The sequence below is a fragment of the Eulemur rufifrons genome, chromosome 30 (assembly GCF_041146395.1).
Source record: "Eulemur rufifrons isolate Redbay chromosome 30, OSU_ERuf_1, whole genome shotgun sequence".
In the NCBI taxonomy this organism is placed as follows: Eukaryota; Metazoa; Chordata; class Mammalia; order Primates; family Lemuridae; genus Eulemur; species Eulemur rufifrons.
This window is the reverse complement of record NC_091012.1, coordinates 91895417-91912897: the sequence shown is the minus strand read 5'-3', so window position 1 is coordinate 91912897 and position 17481 is coordinate 91895417. Positions and strand designations below refer to the sequence as shown.

General features: G+C 42.9%; 2 protein-coding genes and 1 pseudogene across 9 annotated transcripts in view; 2 read left to right on the top strand and 1 right to left on the bottom strand.

The window, feature by feature from the left end:
• Positions 1-4013: 4013 nt before the first annotated feature.
• Positions 4014-7773, bottom strand: PDZD11 (PDZ domain containing 11). Of its 8 annotated transcripts, none has more exons than XM_069463442.1 (8): positions 7707-7773; positions 7384-7474; positions 6517-6616; positions 5993-6076; positions 5677-5733; positions 5284-5382; positions 4681-4741; positions 4014-4531 (listed from the first exon to the last, which is right to left on the bottom strand). In XM_069463442.1, the coding sequence occupies exons 3-8, from the start codon at positions 6601-6603 to the stop codon at positions 4497-4499; spliced, it is 423 nt and encodes a 140-aa protein (XP_069319543.1). In that variant the 5' UTR covers positions 6604-6616; positions 7384-7474; positions 7707-7773; the 3' UTR covers positions 4014-4496. The 8 variants fall into 8 exon arrangements, with proteins under 8 accessions (XP_069319543.1, XP_069319541.1, XP_069319545.1 ...); XM_069463439.1 differs by lacking the exon at positions 7384-7474 and adding an exon at positions 6797-6889 and having other exon boundaries at positions 4045-4531; positions 7702-7729; XM_069463440.1 differs by lacking the exon at positions 7384-7474 and having other exon boundaries at positions 7702-7773.
• A 564-nt stretch (positions 7774-8337) lies between these two features.
• The window catches only part of KIF4A (kinesin family member 4A), a 113536-nt gene continuing 104392 nt past the window's right edge, over positions 8338-17481 (top strand). Inside the window, exons 1-2 of the mRNA XM_069464435.1 lie at positions 8338-8457; positions 8572-8686. Coding sequence (XP_069320536.1) covers positions 8338-8457; positions 8572-8686 — 235 coding nt within the window. The remainder of the gene's footprint in view (positions 8458-8571; positions 8687-17481) is intronic.
• On the top strand, positions 14918-15448 carry LOC138378598 (mediator of RNA polymerase II transcription subunit 28 pseudogene; annotated as a pseudogene).

Sequence of the window (17481 nt, the reverse complement as noted above, 5' to 3'; positions counted from 1 at the left end):
AGCGCTGAATTGGACTTTGGGGGTAGTAAGGTGTGAATGGTATAGAATGGGCTGTGATATTCTCTGGAGAATCGGGTTAGCCCTCCTCAGGAAAGTTTGGAGTGTGTGTGCGTGGCGGGGCGGTTCATGGAGATTTTCAGGGGAGAAAGCATGCCCTCACAGCAGGGAAGATGTTGATAATCATCGGCTTCACCTATGACAGCTTTCACTGTGCCTACTGGGTGACCCACCACCAAGGAGTCACATGGTACATTTTTGGCCCTTTCCTTGGCTGTCTCCCCTGGGGATTCTCCTCCTCAAAATTATCTATTATATGAACAAGTGTTGGGAAGTGAAGCCAGAACAACCTCCTAAAGGGCCATTCTCCACTTCTGGTTTTAACTGCCTGGTATTGGAAATAGAGGGTGGGGGTGGGGGGATCAGAGAGGGGATACAACTCTCTTTTGCACCCATCCACTGGAATTGATTTCTAAGACCATGTACTTAGGTCCCAAATAGTGAGTGTTAACTCATATCACTACCCCTACACCTCAACTCCTTAGCTCTATTTATCAAAGTAGGGTAGCATCACACCATGTCATCCGTGGAGAAAGAAGGGATGAAAAAAACTGAAGCCTCCTCAAATTACCAAGCCCTGTTTCTTGTTCACTCTGCCATCATGTAATCTCCACCTGTAACATAGATAAAGTTCAAGAGGACTTGAATCCTTAAATCTGCTGTTCTATACGATCTTCCTTCATCAAAACAGTACATTGAAATTGGTTGGACCTGTCCTAGGACTGTAGGCCACTTGGTTTGAGGTCATAGCAGCCACTATTCAGGAATCTAGTCTCCCTGACTCTTTATATTCTGCCTTTATTGGGTTCTAGCTTTTAAGAGATTAGTTTTTCTACCTTTCCCCATCTTCTTCCTAAACATTTGTTTTATGCAAGTTTAGCTGCAGCTGTGCGACACAGCTAGCCAGAAGTGCTTTCACATCCTAATTCCTAGCTACATTCGTGATTCAACTATTGCAGTGGTTGTCCATGACATCACAAGTGCGTGTTGTGTGTTGTTTTATTTGAAAAAGTGATTATGAAGGAAGTGATAGGAAGGTTGGTAATACTATCAGAGAGGACGGGCAGGTACATTATTCTCTCCAAAATGGGCCTGAGGTAGAATAGCTTGAGCTCAGGAGTTTGAGGTTGCAGTGAGCTGTGATGATGCCACTGCACTCTAGCTCAGGGAACAGAATGAGTCTCTATCTCAACAACAAAAAAACCCTCTGCTAATGTTTAAACCCCTCTGCTACATATTTTCTTGCAGACATCAGTTCTTTTAAGGAGACAGATAAGTGAGTAGATGTATGAGCAGAAAGAGATGATGATGTTGTCATCATGTTGGTGGGTAACAAGAGTGACCTGAATAAAAGGTAAGGTATAACTACAACTTCTTCCAGCATACTTAAAGTTAAATCTATGGAGAGGGTCTATGGTGCTCTATTTATTTGGGAAGGAATTACTAGTGTTAGGGATCAGAAAGGTCACGGGTTCAAGGCTTCTAGGATTCCTGGACCTAGGGAAACATTGTTATACCTCAGAAGGATCTATCCCTGTCTACTAACTCTGGGTTACCACTATCTGGTCCCTTTCATCATTTCTGTTTTGTCCAGACAAATCTCTGCAGAAGGAGAAGAAAAATCCAGAGACCTCAACATGAGGTTTATTGGGACCAATGCCCAAACTGGTTACAATGTAAAAGATGTAATATTCATTTCTCTTTATGATACTTCTATTGCACTCTGTCTGTAGCTATCTACCACTGCTTACTCTTTTGGATAACCTTGGGTTGTCCTTTGTGGAGTGGGGGGGCAAGGTTCGTCTCCCCATCAGATAGCCCAAAGGCCCTGAATCATCTCAGCCTCTGAACCTGACCTTTTTTTTTTCCTTTTGCTTGTCACCATTCACACACACACACACACACACACACACACAGCTATTCCAGAGTGTGGCTTCTGCCCTTCCTTCCAGAAGTACTTCACCTCCACTGAAAACAGAGGGGAGTGTCCTTTCCCCCAGCTTTGCCGGAGTAGGGAGTATACAGAGAAGGCAAGCTTCCTTTGCTGAACTCAGCCAGGCCGAAAAATGGCCAGGACAAATTTTTTTGCCTAAGTGGTAGTGAAGGGAAAATGTGACTAACTTTAGCCCAGAGTGGTTCCTTGGTTTGCCTTTAGGTGGGAAGAATCATAAGATCAGAATTCCTCTTCTGTGTCTCCTAGAAGCTACCGCTGAGAGTTGTGATTTGACTTCAGCCACCTCACTCTATTACCTTCCTTAACACACACTTCAGCAGCTGAAATCCAGTTGGAGCCCTTCAAGGAGTCAGGCATCAAAAGCCATTGTTCCTGTTGATAGCTTAGGCTGTCTCTTTGCCTAATTTGATGGATTTATTGCATTTGGGCTTTCCATACCAGTCCTTCTCCCCTACCTCCAGGTTTATGGTTTAAATACTTGGCCACTTACTCTCTTCCAATTCCTGGGCTTAGGAGTAAAATGGAACTCCTGAAAGTGCTATCATTTTTTTCTTAACTGTATCTCACAGCTATTGGGTGGAAGCTTTTTGCAGCACCTTACCTTCTCTGATGACTAAAAGACATCTATAGAGAATGCAGATCTACAGCAGCTGGGGTACCTCAAAAGCCGATACAATTCATTCTCCACTGTTTTCCTACCTACACCCTCAATAAATGCCTGGTCCTTTAGCCTCAGCCTGTTACCACTTGCACCTTCTCTGCATTATACCTATGCTTCCACGATGCAATTGCCTCATGCTGGTGCCCTAACATAGAACCATTCAAGTATTTCAAAGTAAGAACTGACTTAAGGCAGGAGGGTTTTTGCCTCTCAGGCCCATGACACCTGACTGGGATTTTTTTATGATGTTTACCACACTTCTTAGATGAGCTGTTTTAAAACCTGTTAACCACAGGGAGAGTCTTGGACCTCAACATTCAGTAGACTCACTTAGCCAATACGCCTTTACTGAAGTAACTAAGCCTCTTTTTTTCTCAGATGGACATTGGGGGGCAGCAGAGCAAATAGGAGCATAAAATAGGAGAGGATTTCCCAGGAAGCACAGACACAGCCAAACTAATTTTACTACCAGTTCTGCTCTCAAGGGATGTTACCACCTAACAATGGCACTAAGCCTCCAGAATAGGTACCTTAGTACAGCTGGGGTGGGATATATAGGAAGAGCCAGAATGTTCTCATAGAGATACATTACTACTATCTAGAACAGTGTTTCCCATACTTGGATACTTATTTACTTTGCTTATTTAAAAATCCAGTTTTCCAGGCTCCACCTCAGACTAATAGAATCATTCTCCAGGGAAGGGCCTGGAAATACATATTTAAGCTCCCCAGGATTCTTTCAAGGCAAATTTTGGGCCTTCATCCTAGGGACACTTCACCCCATACCTCACTAGAAAACTTTTCATTCTGAATGGGTATTTTGAACATGCCAATGGAGACAGCATAGGTGTGATCTGGAATATCTAACAGTGAATTGGTAACTAAAGCTCTAAGAACATGGTAGAAAATTATTTGGCACTGGAGTGAGGAAAAGGGAGAAACTGGCAGTTAGTACTACTCAACCTACAAGTTGGACATTGGGAACCAATTTCTTATTGTTGCCTCTGAAAAGACATGCATCTAAGCCCCTTCCTCAGTTTATGTTCCAGATCAAAGAATCTGGGAAAGGAGAAGAGAGAATTATGTTAATACTGTCCTCTGCAGAGGAATGTCTGAAGCTCCTAGGGGAAAGGGCACTGTTTCTTCCAGTACCCTTTACCCTATGTCATTCCTTGGTGATACTGTGACTGAGGTTCCTGGGTCTCCCTAATGTTCTGGCCAGACAAAGATAGTTATGAAGTAGGTATAATTCTTTCCAGTGGCCCCTGTCTTTGGAAGAGCTTTTTCTTGCCTCGATAGTATTTTATATCCAATCAGTATCATTCAAAAGTCACACCAACATTTCTTTAGCATTGTGTTTTACTTTTCTGGGGAGAGGATATGAGGAGGAACGTGCAAAAACAGGTCTTATTGAAGTCTCCAAAGTGTATGAAACCTCTGGTAGTTCAAAGATGGGATGAGATGGCCAGGCGAATTGGATGGAAGATTCCAAAGATTCTTTTTCTACTAATTTCTGAAACTAAAATGATATGATGTATAAAGGACTAGCACATGGTATTCAACATATGTCAGTTGCCTTTTCTAACTGGGTTCCACAGGTCATACCTAGACATCATCATCCTTCTCCTTTCAGGGAATGAAGCTCACCTAGAAAACTAGGGAACTAAAAGTACAGTACAGTTTGGTTGATGTACTTGGCTAGCTGTCTCCCCATCCTCCCCATTCTGCTATGCCAGAGAGGGGCTGAGAGTAAAAGTGGCTTCCCTGAAGCCTAGCTAGCTTGTCCTGGCAGAGTCCACATGAAGGGTTGTGGGCTGCAACTCTCTAGTGCACAGTCCTCTCTTTTTGGCGATGATAATCTGAGGCAAAGAGGGAAGAAGAGAGTAGGTTATTTTCGGGCTTTGGCTCCCAATTCCCCACCCCCAACTCGTGGGGCCTCTAGTCATCAGTATTTAAAGAGTTCTTACCTAGGACCTGCCAAGGAAGTAAAACAGAGAGTGGCACTTACTGTAGGGAAAGAAGCGGACACGCATGCTGATTTCACGGGCTGTCTTCAGGATCTCAACAGCCTGGAAGGAACAAAGCAGCTTGTACAAACGCCGAGAGATGACCCAGGATAGAATCACAAGGGGGAAAGGAATTTGCCACTCCAACCTTCTGGGTCACTAATAGTTGCTTCCCTGTGGTACATTTCCCCAGGAGTAATGCATCCTTTCTTTCCTTTTTGGAAGAATAGGCTATACCATCTTTCTTTTTTTAATTTAAGAGATGGGGTCTCAGTCTGTTGCCTAGACTGGAGTGCAGTGGTGTAGTCATAGCTCACTACAGACTCGAATTCCTGGGCTCAAGCAATCCTCCTGCCTCAGCCTCCCAAAGTTCTGGGATTATGGGTGTGAAGCACTGTGGCCAGCCTCTTTATGGGGTCTGGCTATGTTACTCAGGCTAGTCTCAAACTCCTCCTGCCTCAGCCTCCCAAATAGTTGGGATTGTAAGTATGTACCACTGTGCCTGGCAAGATGCTTTCTTATCAAGTTACAGATGGCTAATCCTGTCCAACCTGTCTTATTTGGGATGGCTTCTTGTACCACCACAGCCCAAGTGCTGTGCTCACCTTGCTGTGCTCAATATCTTGGAAATCCACATCATTCACAGCTAGAACTTGGTCCCCTTCTTGAAGTCCTGCTCGATGTGCATCAGAGTCTGGAATCACCTGTTGGTAAAAAGAGAACACATGTGATTGGGATGGGGTAATTTCAGAAGACTGTTAAGTGAAATTCAGTGCTATTCAAATGTAAGATGGTACTGTTTTTCTATGACAATGTAGGGAGATAGTTATGGCTCGCCAAATGGAAAGTTTTAAGTGGGAAAGGGGGTGTCCCCATTATGCCCCTTCAGTGAGTCCACTGAGTCATCCTTCTCTCAGCCCTAGGGACATCAGCATTCTGCAATCTGATAATTTAACAAAGGGATATAGCTATCCATATTGCCTACTAGGCACACACACCTTGGAGATGAAGATGCCTAGCTGGGAGGCCTTTCCTCCTCGGATGTTAAATCCCAACTGTAACACAAGAGCACAGAATGGGGGCTCAATAGAGACCAGAAACACAAGAACACATAGCAGCATCACTGTACAATACCTTAGCTTGTGTTTTCCTCAGATTAAAGCCAGAAGTCGTGGAAGTTATATCACAGCTTTTCTGTCCACAAGAAGAAGAGTTTCCTCCCATCCCCACCTGCTTCCCAATCTATCCCCCTAACCATTGCCAACTTCCAGTATGGACAAATCTGACCTAGAATGAGAGGCTCTATAAGTTCACCTGAGCTCCAGGAGGCTTCTTCAGTGTGACAATTCGGGGCAGAAACTGGGTCAACTCATTGTTGTAGTCTGGGTGGTATACCCTCTGCAAGACACAGAAACCCTAGAAATTTTAATACCAGTCTTAGACTTCACACCTACCTTCACCAGAAGACTAATGCATCATCCTAAAGTCATGAAAAGACTTAGCTTAAGTAGAATAGATAACACTGTCCAAATGAGTAGATGGATAGCATTGGGACATGTTAGCAGTCCAGTATCTCCCCACTTCTTCACCTCTTGACATAATGGAAACTAGAGCTCCGAATTTCCAGAATTCACTAGGTGAATGTACCCTGGCAGGAGGCACCATAAGAACTTCCCAATAGGCCCTCCTGCTCCGAATCCAGTTTCTGGCTCCTCTGGCTACAACAAGGGCTAAGATTCACTCTCCATTTAGCTTTCTAACCTTGCCATCCTACCTTTCAAGCATCATCTCATGCCCAGTAGGAAAAATCCCCTACTCAGGAATATTCCTCCTCCCACCTCATGAGGAGGAATCCATGCTGGGGGATTCTCATAGGCAGGCAGGAAAACCACTGGGTAGTCATCATAAGGAATCCGGCTGTCCATCTCAGGCAAGACTCTGGAATGGAAAGGTGGATCAAAGTGGATAAAAGTGGTTCAAAAGGGACAGCAGCCCAGCAAGTTTTAGAAAGCAGCTCCAACCCATTTTAAGGCTGTCATTCTAGGGGCCTATCTAGGTGTTAAGATTGGAGGAGAAAAGAAATAAAAAAGACAGAAGAGGCCCAGCACGGTGGCTCACATCTCTAATCCTAGCATTCTGGGCGGCCAAGACGGGAGGATTGCTTGAGCTCAGGAGTTTGAGACCAGCTTGAGCAAGAGAGAGACCCCGTCTCTATTAAAAATAGAAAAATTAATTAGCAGGGCATAGTGGCACATGCCTGTAGTCCCAGCTACTCGGGAGGCTGAGGCAGGAGGATCGCTTGAGCCCAGGAGTTTGAGGTTGCTGTGAGCTAGGCTGACGCCACGGCACTCACTCTAGCCTGGGCAACAAAGTGAGACTCTGTCTCAAAAAAAAAATAAATAAATAAATAAATAAAATAAAAAAATAAAAAAAATAGAAAAATTAGCCAGGTGTTGTGGCGAGCGCCTGTGGTCCCAGCTACTCGGGAAGCTGAGGCAGAAGGATCGCTTGAGCCCAAGAGTTTGAGGTTGCAGTGAGCTATAATGACGCCACTGCATTCTACCTGGGGTGACAGAGAGAGATTCTGTCTAAAATAAAAAAAGAAGAAGAAGAAGAAGAAGAAGAAGAAGAAAACTATTATTAGCTTTGCTAAGAAGAAGAAGAAAACTATTATTAGCTTTGCTAAGAAGAAGAAAACTATTAGCTTTGCTAAACATCTTCTGGATGCCAAGCAACGTGCTAGGTACTTTAGAAAAATGAACTAATTTCTGCAAAATAGATGTTACCGTCTCCTTCCTGGAGAAGAGAAATCAGGTCGCGTCCAAAAAGATCGACTTTCAAAGCCCAACGGAGTGCTGACTCCATCTATCTAGAGAGACTCTGGGCAAGGCACCGCCCCACATTCCCTAGATGTGACTAGTAATGGTGGGTCCCCACATTGACCCTTTCTTCATCACCAGCCACCCTCCAGATCCCCGCCCCGAAACCTGTCCGAGTCCCGCACTCACGACCGTGTAAACCACCTTGCCAGAGGACAAGCCTCACCACCTCAGGCTCCGCTCACCACCAATTCAGCCTGGGAGCCGGAAGCGGATACTCCGCTGGGTGGGAAAGAGGTGGGGCTGGAATGCGATGCGCTCGCCCCGCCTTCCCAACTCGACGCCTGCGCGCGCCGACGTACGTGCTCCCCCCACAGGCTATCTGAGCTCTGATTGGTTAGCGTCACCATGACTAATTTGAAAGTTGGCGGTTAAAGCTCCGGTTGGGACGGGGCAGCGGCATACCAGGGAGGACCCAGGAAGAGACGTTTGGTTTGGTGAGTTAAGGGGGCACACCTTAGCTGAGAACCTGTTTTTCCGGTACTCCGGGGCCTCAGTTCTTTGTCGCTGTCCCCGTTGGAGTTTTATCTTTTCATTTCAGGCGCCACTTCGCTGTCTTCAGCGTGTCAGGCAGACAGGCAGTCCCGTCGTGGTCAAGTAGGAGGCAGAGCGGTCCAGCTGGGAGGGGAGGCTGCAGCCGCTAAGGCTGAGTTCCACAACCCACCGCACCCTCTGAGGAGGGCCGGAACTGGGGAGGAACCCTCCCACTCCTGTCGACCTACCTAGATTCATAAGCAAGCCTTTTTTCCTTCTCTGCAGAGACGGTGCTGAGGTAGGATCATGAAGGAAGAGGTGAAGGGAATTCCTGTAAGAGTGGCTCTGCGCTGTCGCCCTCTGGTTCCCAAAGAGGTTAGCGAGGGCTGCCATATGTGCCTTTCCTTCGTACCCGGGGAGCCTCAGGTGCGTAGCAGCGTCCAGGGCCTGTGTCTAAACAGCGGGGGCCAAATGGCAGTGAGGGGTGTGGCCTATTCTTTCATGGTATTTTTCTTATGGCTTCTCCCTTGCCTTCTCTAGGTGGTGGTTGGTACGGATAAGTCCTTTACCTACGATTTTGTGTTTGACCCCTCTACTGAACAGGAAGAAGTCTTCAATTCAGCAGTAGCGCCACTCATAAAAGGCATATTTAAAGGTGAGGCTGTTTAATTTGTCGAATGTTTCTTGAGCATATACTGTGTGCCCGGCACTATGCTTGGGTGCTGCAAACACAGGAATGGATGAAACATGATCCCTGCCTTCAAAAAGCCCCTAGCCTAATAACATTTGTGAAAGTCTCCGTACCCTTGAAGCTAGTTTTATACTGTATTTGCTTTCTGTAGTTCTGTTCATTTTGACTTGTATGTATTTTTGTTTGTCCTGGAACCTCATTTGATTATAAGCTCTTTGGTGGGTACGGATGGTGATTAGTGTGCTAACCTACTTGAGCCCCAGACACTGCAGAGCTTGTTGAGGGATTCAGAGATAAATAATATAGCTTTCAGGCCCTGAAGGAGTTCAAAGTCCAAGGCGGGTAGGAGTGGAGGTAGATGACTACATAAATAATTTTGAATACATAACAATTTTTAAATTTTTTACACCTATCTTTAAGAAAAAATATTTTAAAGGTTAAAAATATACAACAGAGTCAGTTCTGCTGTAGAAGTAGCACTGCTGTTATACAAAGTGGTACGAAAAACAAAAGGCTGGCGCTAACTTTGCTTGGGGAATTTAGGATGACTCTCACAGAATAGGGAACATTTGAGATAGGTTTTGAATGATGAGTAAAATTCTTTCAGGTGGAGAAGGGGATTTCCTAAAGCCCCTGAATACTATGGCCAGTTAATAATCTTTATTGCAGAAGCTAAGGCTTTAATGTTAAGACCATAGCAGGATTCTAAAAAAAGGAGTGGTGCCTGAGAGATGTCTAATTGTTATTCCAGTACAGTGCTTATTCAAGATTCAAAGCAGAGGTTCATTTAAAAGAAGTATAATCATGCATACTAGTGCCTTAAAGTTGAGAGGGACATTTGTATGTCATCTACTTTAAATTTCCATCTGATGAAAAATGCTTTCTAGCAATATCTCTGTTAGGTGAACTTAAGTGTCCGTTTAAAATTTTTTCTTTGAGGCTGGGCATGGTGGCTCATGCCTGTAATCCTAGCACTTTGGGAGGTAAGGTGGAAGGATTGCTTGGGGTCAGAAATTCAAGACCAGCCTAAGCAACATAGTGAGAACCCGCCTCTACAAAAAATAGAAAAATTAGCGATCCTCCCGCCTTGGATTCCCAGAGTGTTAGGATTACAGGCGTGAGCCACCGCACCTGGTCCTAAAGATCTTTGTATTGAGATGAAATTTGTTTCCCAGTAATTTCTTCCCGGTGTTGTTAGTTCATCCCTCTGCAGAAGCCTTGTTCCAGCCAACAGCTACTCACATGTTTTTTTTTTTTTTTTTTTTAATGCATGGCTCAAGGCACATTGAACACTTTGCTTCAAAACTTTAAAGTATTAGCACAGTAATCTCAAACTTATAAAAATGTTGTAAGAACAGTATAAAGAACTTTTTTTTCCTGAACCATTTGAGATGAGTTGTTGACCTGATGCCTCCCAAATACTTTAGTGCTGCAGTCCCCAACACCCAGGCTGCAGGTGTTTATTGTTCCGTGGCCTGTTAGGAACTGGGCCGCACAGCAGGAGGTGAGCTGTGGGCAAGGGAGCAAAGCTTCATCTGTATTTATGGCCATTCTCCATCACACACATCACCACATAAGCTCTGCTTCCTGTCAGATCAGCTGTGGTCTTAGATTCTCATAGGAGTGTGAACCCTACTGTAAACTGTGTACGTGAGGGACCTAGGTCACGTACTCCTTATGAGAATCTAATGCCTAATGATCTGAGGTGTGGAGCTCAGGTGGTGATGCTAGTGTTGGGGAGCAGCTGCAAATACAGATTATCATTAGCAGAGAGCTTTTTCTGCACAACAAATGTAATGCACCTGAATCATCCCTCCCATCCATGGAAAAATTGTCTTCCATGAAACTGGTCCCTGGTACCAAAAAGGTTGGGGACTGCTGCTTTAGTGTATATATATTCCCTACAGAGAAGGACTCTTAAGTTACCCCAATACAACCATGAAAATCATGAAATTTACATTGCTACATTACTACCATCTAATCCTCAAACCCCATTCAAGTTTCACCAGTTGTTCTTTATGGCAAAAGGATATAGTTCAAAAATTATGTGTTGTGTTTAGTTCTGCTGCCTCTTTAGTCTTCATTCTAAAACAGTTCTTCAGTCTTTTTTTGACTTTTATGATCTTGACACTTTTGAAAATCACAGGCCAGTTATTTTGTAAACCTTGTTTCAATATTGGTTTAGCTGATGCTTATCTATGATTAGATCAAGCTGTGTCTCTTTTAGGGGACATATCACAAAAGTGGTGCTGTATTCTTCTCATTGAATCCTACCAGGGAGCACGTGATTTTGATTTGTTCTATTACTGCTGATACCCATTTTGATCATTTGATTAAGGTGTTAATCTACTGGGCTTCTCCACTATAAAGTTTATCTTTTTACATACAGCATTTCGAAGACTGTTAGATGGTTCTATTTCTCTTCTAATTAACCATCTCCCCTTTCCTTTAGCCATTCCTGAAACAATATGGTTTTAAGACCCTTCACTATCTGGTCATCTTCCTCAGAATGTACCTCTATAGCATAGTAAGAACACTATAGTTCTACCTTTATATTCTTAATTTGGTAAACTATTAGAATTAATTATAGTATTCAAAGGCAGTATAAAGTGATTCCAATATACATGTGTTTGGTTAACATTGCCCTCAGTTGCAAAAACAAAGCCAGTATTTCTTATAGTCAGCCCAATAGCACCCTCTTGTACTCTGAACTCCTGGTACTACAGAGCCCTGAGTATTTTGTAAAAAGTACTGAAACCTGGTTTCCCCAGTTATTGCTATCTACACATATCTGTGGTATTGCAGAAAATTATGGAATGTTACTCTCTTGCCCCACATTCATGCCAGGTGATACCAACAATCTATTACAGTGAAAACCTCAATTTAGCGTCTTTTTTTTTTTTTTTTTGAGACAGTCTCATTCTGTTGCCTGGGCTAGAGTGCCGTGGCATCAGCCTAGCTCACAGCAACCTCAAACTCCTGGGCTCAAGCAATCCTCCTACCTCAGACTCCCGAGTAGCTGGGACTACAGGCATGCGCCACCATGCCTGGCTAATTTTTTCTCTCTATATTTTTAGTTGTCCAGATAATTTGTTTCTATTTTTAGTAGAGACGGGATGGGGTCTCCGTCTTGCTCAGGCTGGTCCCGAACTCCTGAATTCAAACAATCCGCCTGCCTCGGCCTCCCAGAGTGCTAGGATTACAGGCGTGATCTACCGCACCTGGCCAAGATCTTTTTTTTTTTTTTTTTTTTTGAGACAGTCTTTCTCTATTGCCTAGGCTACAAATGCTGTGGCATCAGCCTGGCTCACAGCAACCTCAAACTCCTGGGCTCAAGGGATCCTCTTGCCTCAGCCTCCCGAGTAGCTAGGACTACAGGTGCAGGCCACCACGCCCAGCTAATTTTTTCTATTTTTAGTAGAGATGGGGTCTCACTCTTGCTCAGGCTGGTTTGGAACTCCTGAGCTCAAGCAATCCTCCCACCTTGGCTTCCCAGAATGCTAGGATTACAGGCGTGAGCCACCACACCTGGCCCTAAAGATCTTTATATTGAGATGAAATTTGTTTCCCAGTAATTTCTTCCCGGTGTTGTTAGTTCATCCCTCTGCAGAAGCCTTGTTCCATCCAACAGCTACTCACATGTTTTTTATTTTTATTTTTTTAATGCATGGCTCAAGGCACATTGAACACTTTGCTTCAAAACTTTAAAGTATTAGCACAGTAATCTCAAACTTATAAAAATGTTGTAAGAACAGTATAAAGAACTTTTTTTTTCCTGAACCATTTGAGATGAGTTGTTGACCTGATGCCTCCCAAATACTTTAGTGCTGCAGTCCCCAACACCCAGGCTGCAGGTGTTTATTGTTCCGTGGCCTGTTAGGAACTGGGCCGCACAGCAGGAGGTGAGCTGTGGGCAAGGGAGCAAAGCTTCATCTGTATTTATGGCCATTCTCCATCACACACATCACCACATAAGCTCTGCTTCCTGTCAGATCAGCTGTGGTCTTAGATTCTCATAGGAGTGTGAACCCTACTGTAAACTGTGTACGTGAGGGACCTAGGTCACGTACTCCTTATGAGAATCTAATGCCTAATGATCTGAGGTGTGGAGCTCAGGTGGTGATGCTAGTGTTGGGGAGCAGCTGCAAATACAGATTATCATTAGCAGAGAGCTTTTTCTGCACAACAAATGTAATGCACCTGAATCATCCCTCCCATCCATGGAAAAATTGTCTTCCATGAAACTGGTCCCTGGTACCAAAAAGGTTGGGGACTGCTGCTTTAGTGTATATTCCCTACAGAGAAGGACTCTTAAGTTACCCCAATACAACCATGAAAATCATGAAATTTACATTGCTACATTACTACCATCTAATCCTCAAACCCCATTCAAGTTTCACCAGTTGTTCTTTATGGCAAAAGGATATAGTTCAAAAATTATGTGTTGTGTTTAGTTCTGCTGCCTCTTTAGTCTTCATTCTAAAACAGTTCTTCAGTCTTTTTTTGACTTTTATGATCTTGACACTTTTGAAAATCACAGGCCAGTTATTTTGTAAACCTTGTTTCAATATTGGTTTAGCTGATGCTTATCTATGATTAGATCAAGCTGTGTCTCTTTTAGGGGACATATCACAAAAGTGGTGCTGTATTCTTCTCATTGAATCCTACCAGGGAGCACGTGATTTTGATTTGTTCTATTACTGCTGATACCCATTTTGATCATTTGATTAAGGTGTTAATCTACTGGGCTTCTCCACTATAAAGTTTATCTTTTTACATACAGCATTTCGAAGACTGTTAGATGGTTCTATTTCTCTTCTAATTAACCATCTCCCCTTTCCTTTAGCCATTCCTGAAACAATATGGTTTTAAGACCCTTCACTATCTGGTCATCTTCCTCAGAATGTACCTCTATAGCATAGTAAGAACACTATAGTTCTACCTTTATATTCTTAATTTGGTAAACTATTAGAATTAATTATAGTATTCAAAGGCAGTATAAAGTGATTCCAATATACATGTGTTTGGTTAACATTGCCCTCAGTTGCAAAAACAAAGCCAGTATTTCTTATAGTCAGCCCAATAGCACCCTCTTGTACTCTGAACTCCTGGTACTACAGAGCCCTGAGTATTTTGTAAAAAGTACTGAAACCTGGTTTCCCCAGTTATTGCTATCTACACATATCTGTGGTATTGCAGAAAATTATGGAATGTTACTCTCTTGCCCCACATTCATGCCAGGTGATACCAACAATCTATTACAGTGAAAACCTCAATTTAGCGTCTTTTTTTTTTTTTTTTTTTTTTGAGACAGAGTCTCACTGTGTTGCCCGGCATCAGCCTAGCTCACAGCAACCTCAAACTCCTGGGCTCAAGCAATCCTCCTGCCTCAGACTCCCGAGTAGCTAGGACTACAGGCATGCGCCACCATGCCCGGCTAATTTTTCTATATATATTTTTAGCTGTCCATATAATTCTTTCTATTTTTAGTAGAGATGGGGTGTTGCTCTTGCTTAGGCTGGTCTCGAGCTCCTGAGTTCACACAATCCGCCTGCCTCGGCCTCCTAGAGTGCTAGGATTATGGGCGTGAGCCACTGTGCCCAGCCAAATTTAGCGTCTTCTTATGATCTTTCATGTAAACCAGTAAGTTATTTCAAAACTTCAAAGCTTTTATCTAGATTGGCACATTGTTTCAAAACTTAGACTACTAAATTATCTTGGTAAATTGTAGTTAACAGCTTTGACATATATACACTGATCATTTAACAGAGAAAGCTTGCTTTGTGTTCCTTTTAGAACATGTCTACCACCCTAATATAGGTCAGCCTTCCCTAAGTTCGTATTTTTTTCACCTTGATATAAATTTGCATTTGTAGTTCCTTCTAGATTTCATGCTTACAGTTTTAGTAGCTTCTTCCCTATAGTTAATTAGCGAGTTACAGTCATTCATCGATTAATGATGGAGATACATTCTGACAAATGCATCATTAGGTGATTTTATCATTGTGCAAACATCATAGAGTGTACTTACACAAGCCTATATGATATAGCACTCTACACACCTAAGCTGTATGGTATAGCCTATTGCTCCCAGACTACAAACTTGTATAGCATATTACTTTAATGAATACTATAGGCAATTGTAACACAATGTTAAGTATTGGTAAATCTAAACATTGAAAAGGGATTCCAGACATGGCGGCTCCGCTAGGTAGTATGTTCCCTGGGCAGCCACCGGGCCCTCCACCACCCCTGCCGGGACTCCCGGGCCCGGCTTCCTTCTTCAGGTGGCGCCAGGTGCTCAGAGACCTTCCAACAGTACTTTGGTGGATGAGTTGGAATCATCTTTCCAGGCTTGCTTTGCTTCTCTGGTGAGTCAGGACTATGTCAATGGCACTGATCAAGAAGAAATTCGAACTGGTGTTGATCAGTGTATCCAGAAATTTCTAGATATTGCAAGACAGAATGTTTTTTCTACAAAAAAGATTGCAGTTACCTGTCCAGAAACCAGAGCAAGTTATCAAAGAGGATGTCTCGGAGCTCAGGAATGAATTACAGCGGAAGGATGCGCTGGTCCAGAAGCACTTGACAAAGCTGAGGCATTGGCAGCAAGTGCTGGAGGACATCAGTGTACAGCACAAAAAGCCAGCCGACATTGCTCAGGGTTCCTTGGCCTACCTGGAACAGGCGCCAGCCACTATCCCTGCACCTCTGAAGCCGACCTAAGGGAGAGGGCAGCCGCAGCCTGAGAGCCTGCCAGTGTGTGAGGCAGCCTCGGGCAGTTTGCCACACACTTCTTCTTGTGCATGTGGCATTTTGCAAGAACTCTTTATTCTCACCTGAAATTTTTCCACTATTTTTATAAGCTGTTTAATGTCTCAAATACTTTCTAAAATGCCTGTAGCTTGGGTAAACCAAGTAAATTTTTTTTCTTTAGTGAAGTTTAGACTGTTAGTGTGATGATACTTAGAGATTCTTTTTTATGTTTTTTTGCTTTTTAAATTTTTGTATGACTTTTCATCTCCTTGTGTGTGTTTCCATTTAGGTTCGTTTGTTTGATCTGAGGGAAAAACGATAACAGTCTGAGAATGAGGGATGAGGATTTTGCTTGTAGGCCTTTTATGATAATTACCCCACCATGGTAGTGTAGAAAACTAGGTAAACCTGCTGTGTTTTACTTTTGAACTACCTCAAGAAGAGGAATCTGATGCAACAATGTTTATAATGCTTCCAGAGCCCTCAGAATGAGGGTATTTTGTAAATAAGTAGGAAGAGGATTAAAATATCCTGGGTTAGTGTAGTAATATTACTGTCAAATCCCTAGGCTAATGCTGACTTTTATTTGGGGTAAGTTTATATTTTGTGTAGTGTTTATTTACTTTTCTGATGGGGAGGGATATCACTGCTTACATTTTGTTGTGTTCTGCGGTAATGAATCAGTGTAAGTAATAGGGCGGATTGTGTCTCAATACCATGACAGTTGGGGCACAGGTGAAGTATGAGGCGTTAAAGTTTGCTCTGGTTGTCTCTTAGTTTTGAGTTTTTGCTTGTGTCATTTTTATTTTACATTTTGAGAGGCGAGATATTTTCCATTAAGGATGATTGTTGCTAATGGATTTGATTCCAGGGGACTGGGGTCTCAGGATGGCTTGGCTACTTCCACAAAAAACATGTGGTGCCTCTGCGTTTGGGAAGGTATTTTGCTCTTTTGCTAGTTTCATAGGCCACCTCAGATTGTCTGAATTGCTGTTGAAAAATACAGACTAGTATTGTTTCTGGCTCTTGCTGGGTGCGGGTTTCCTGAATTTTATACAGTCTGTTATTAAATTATATCCCATTATCCAATAAAATAAAATAAAATAATAAACATAGAAAAGATAGAGTGAAAATACAGTGTGAAAGGTACAAAATATGAAAGATAACAAATGGTGCATCTGTATAGGACACTTACTGTGAATGGAGCTTGCAGGACTAGAAGTTGCTCTGGGTGAGTCAGTGAGTGAGTGGTGAGTGAATGCGAAGGCCTAGGACATTACTGTTCACTATTGTAGACTTGATAAATACTGTACACTTAGGCTACACTAAATTTATAAAAATAATTCTTTCTTCAATAATAAATTAAACTTAGCTTACTGTAACTTTGTTACTTTATAAACTGTTTTGTATTATTTCAGGATGTTATGGGGGTACAAACATTTTGGTTACATGTTATGACTTTGCCTCACCCAAGCCAGGATTTGAAGCATGCCCTTTCCCCATGTAATGCTCACCATGTCCATTAGTTGTGAGTTTACTCACCCCCATCCCCCCAACCCCCATTTAATATTACTACCGTGTCCTTAGTGTTGATCAGCTAGTGTCAATTTGATGGCAAGTACATGTGGTGTTTATTCTTCTTTTCTTGTGATACCTCACTTCATAGGATGAGCTCAAGCTCTAACCAGGAAAATACAAGAGGTGCTAGATCACCATTGTTTTTTGTAATTGAGTAGTATTCCATTGTATACATATACCATATTTTATTAATCCACTCATGGATTGACAGCTGCTTGGGTTGTTTCCACATCCTTGCAATAGTGAATTGTGCTGCCATAAACGTTCTAGTGCAGATATCTTTATTATAGAATGTCTTTTGTTCCTTTGGGTAGATGCCTAATAGTGCTATTGCTGGATCAAATGGTATTTCTATTTTTAGCTCTTTGAGTTATCTCCAAATTCTTTTCCACAGAGGTTGTACTAATCTGCAGTCCCGCCAGCAG

Bases quoted from the DNA above. Each gene is read 5' to 3' on its own strand.
- PDZD11 (XM_069463439.1), bottom strand. The intron at 6,077-6,516 runs GTGGGAGGAGGA...TGTGTCTTGCAG, and splicing joins CATGGATTCCTCCTCATGAG to AGGGTATACCACCCAGACTA. The intron at 4,532-4,680 runs GTAAGTGCCACT...TCTTTGCCTCAG, and splicing joins TGTCCGCTTCTTTCCCTACA to ATTATCATCGCCAAAAAGAG.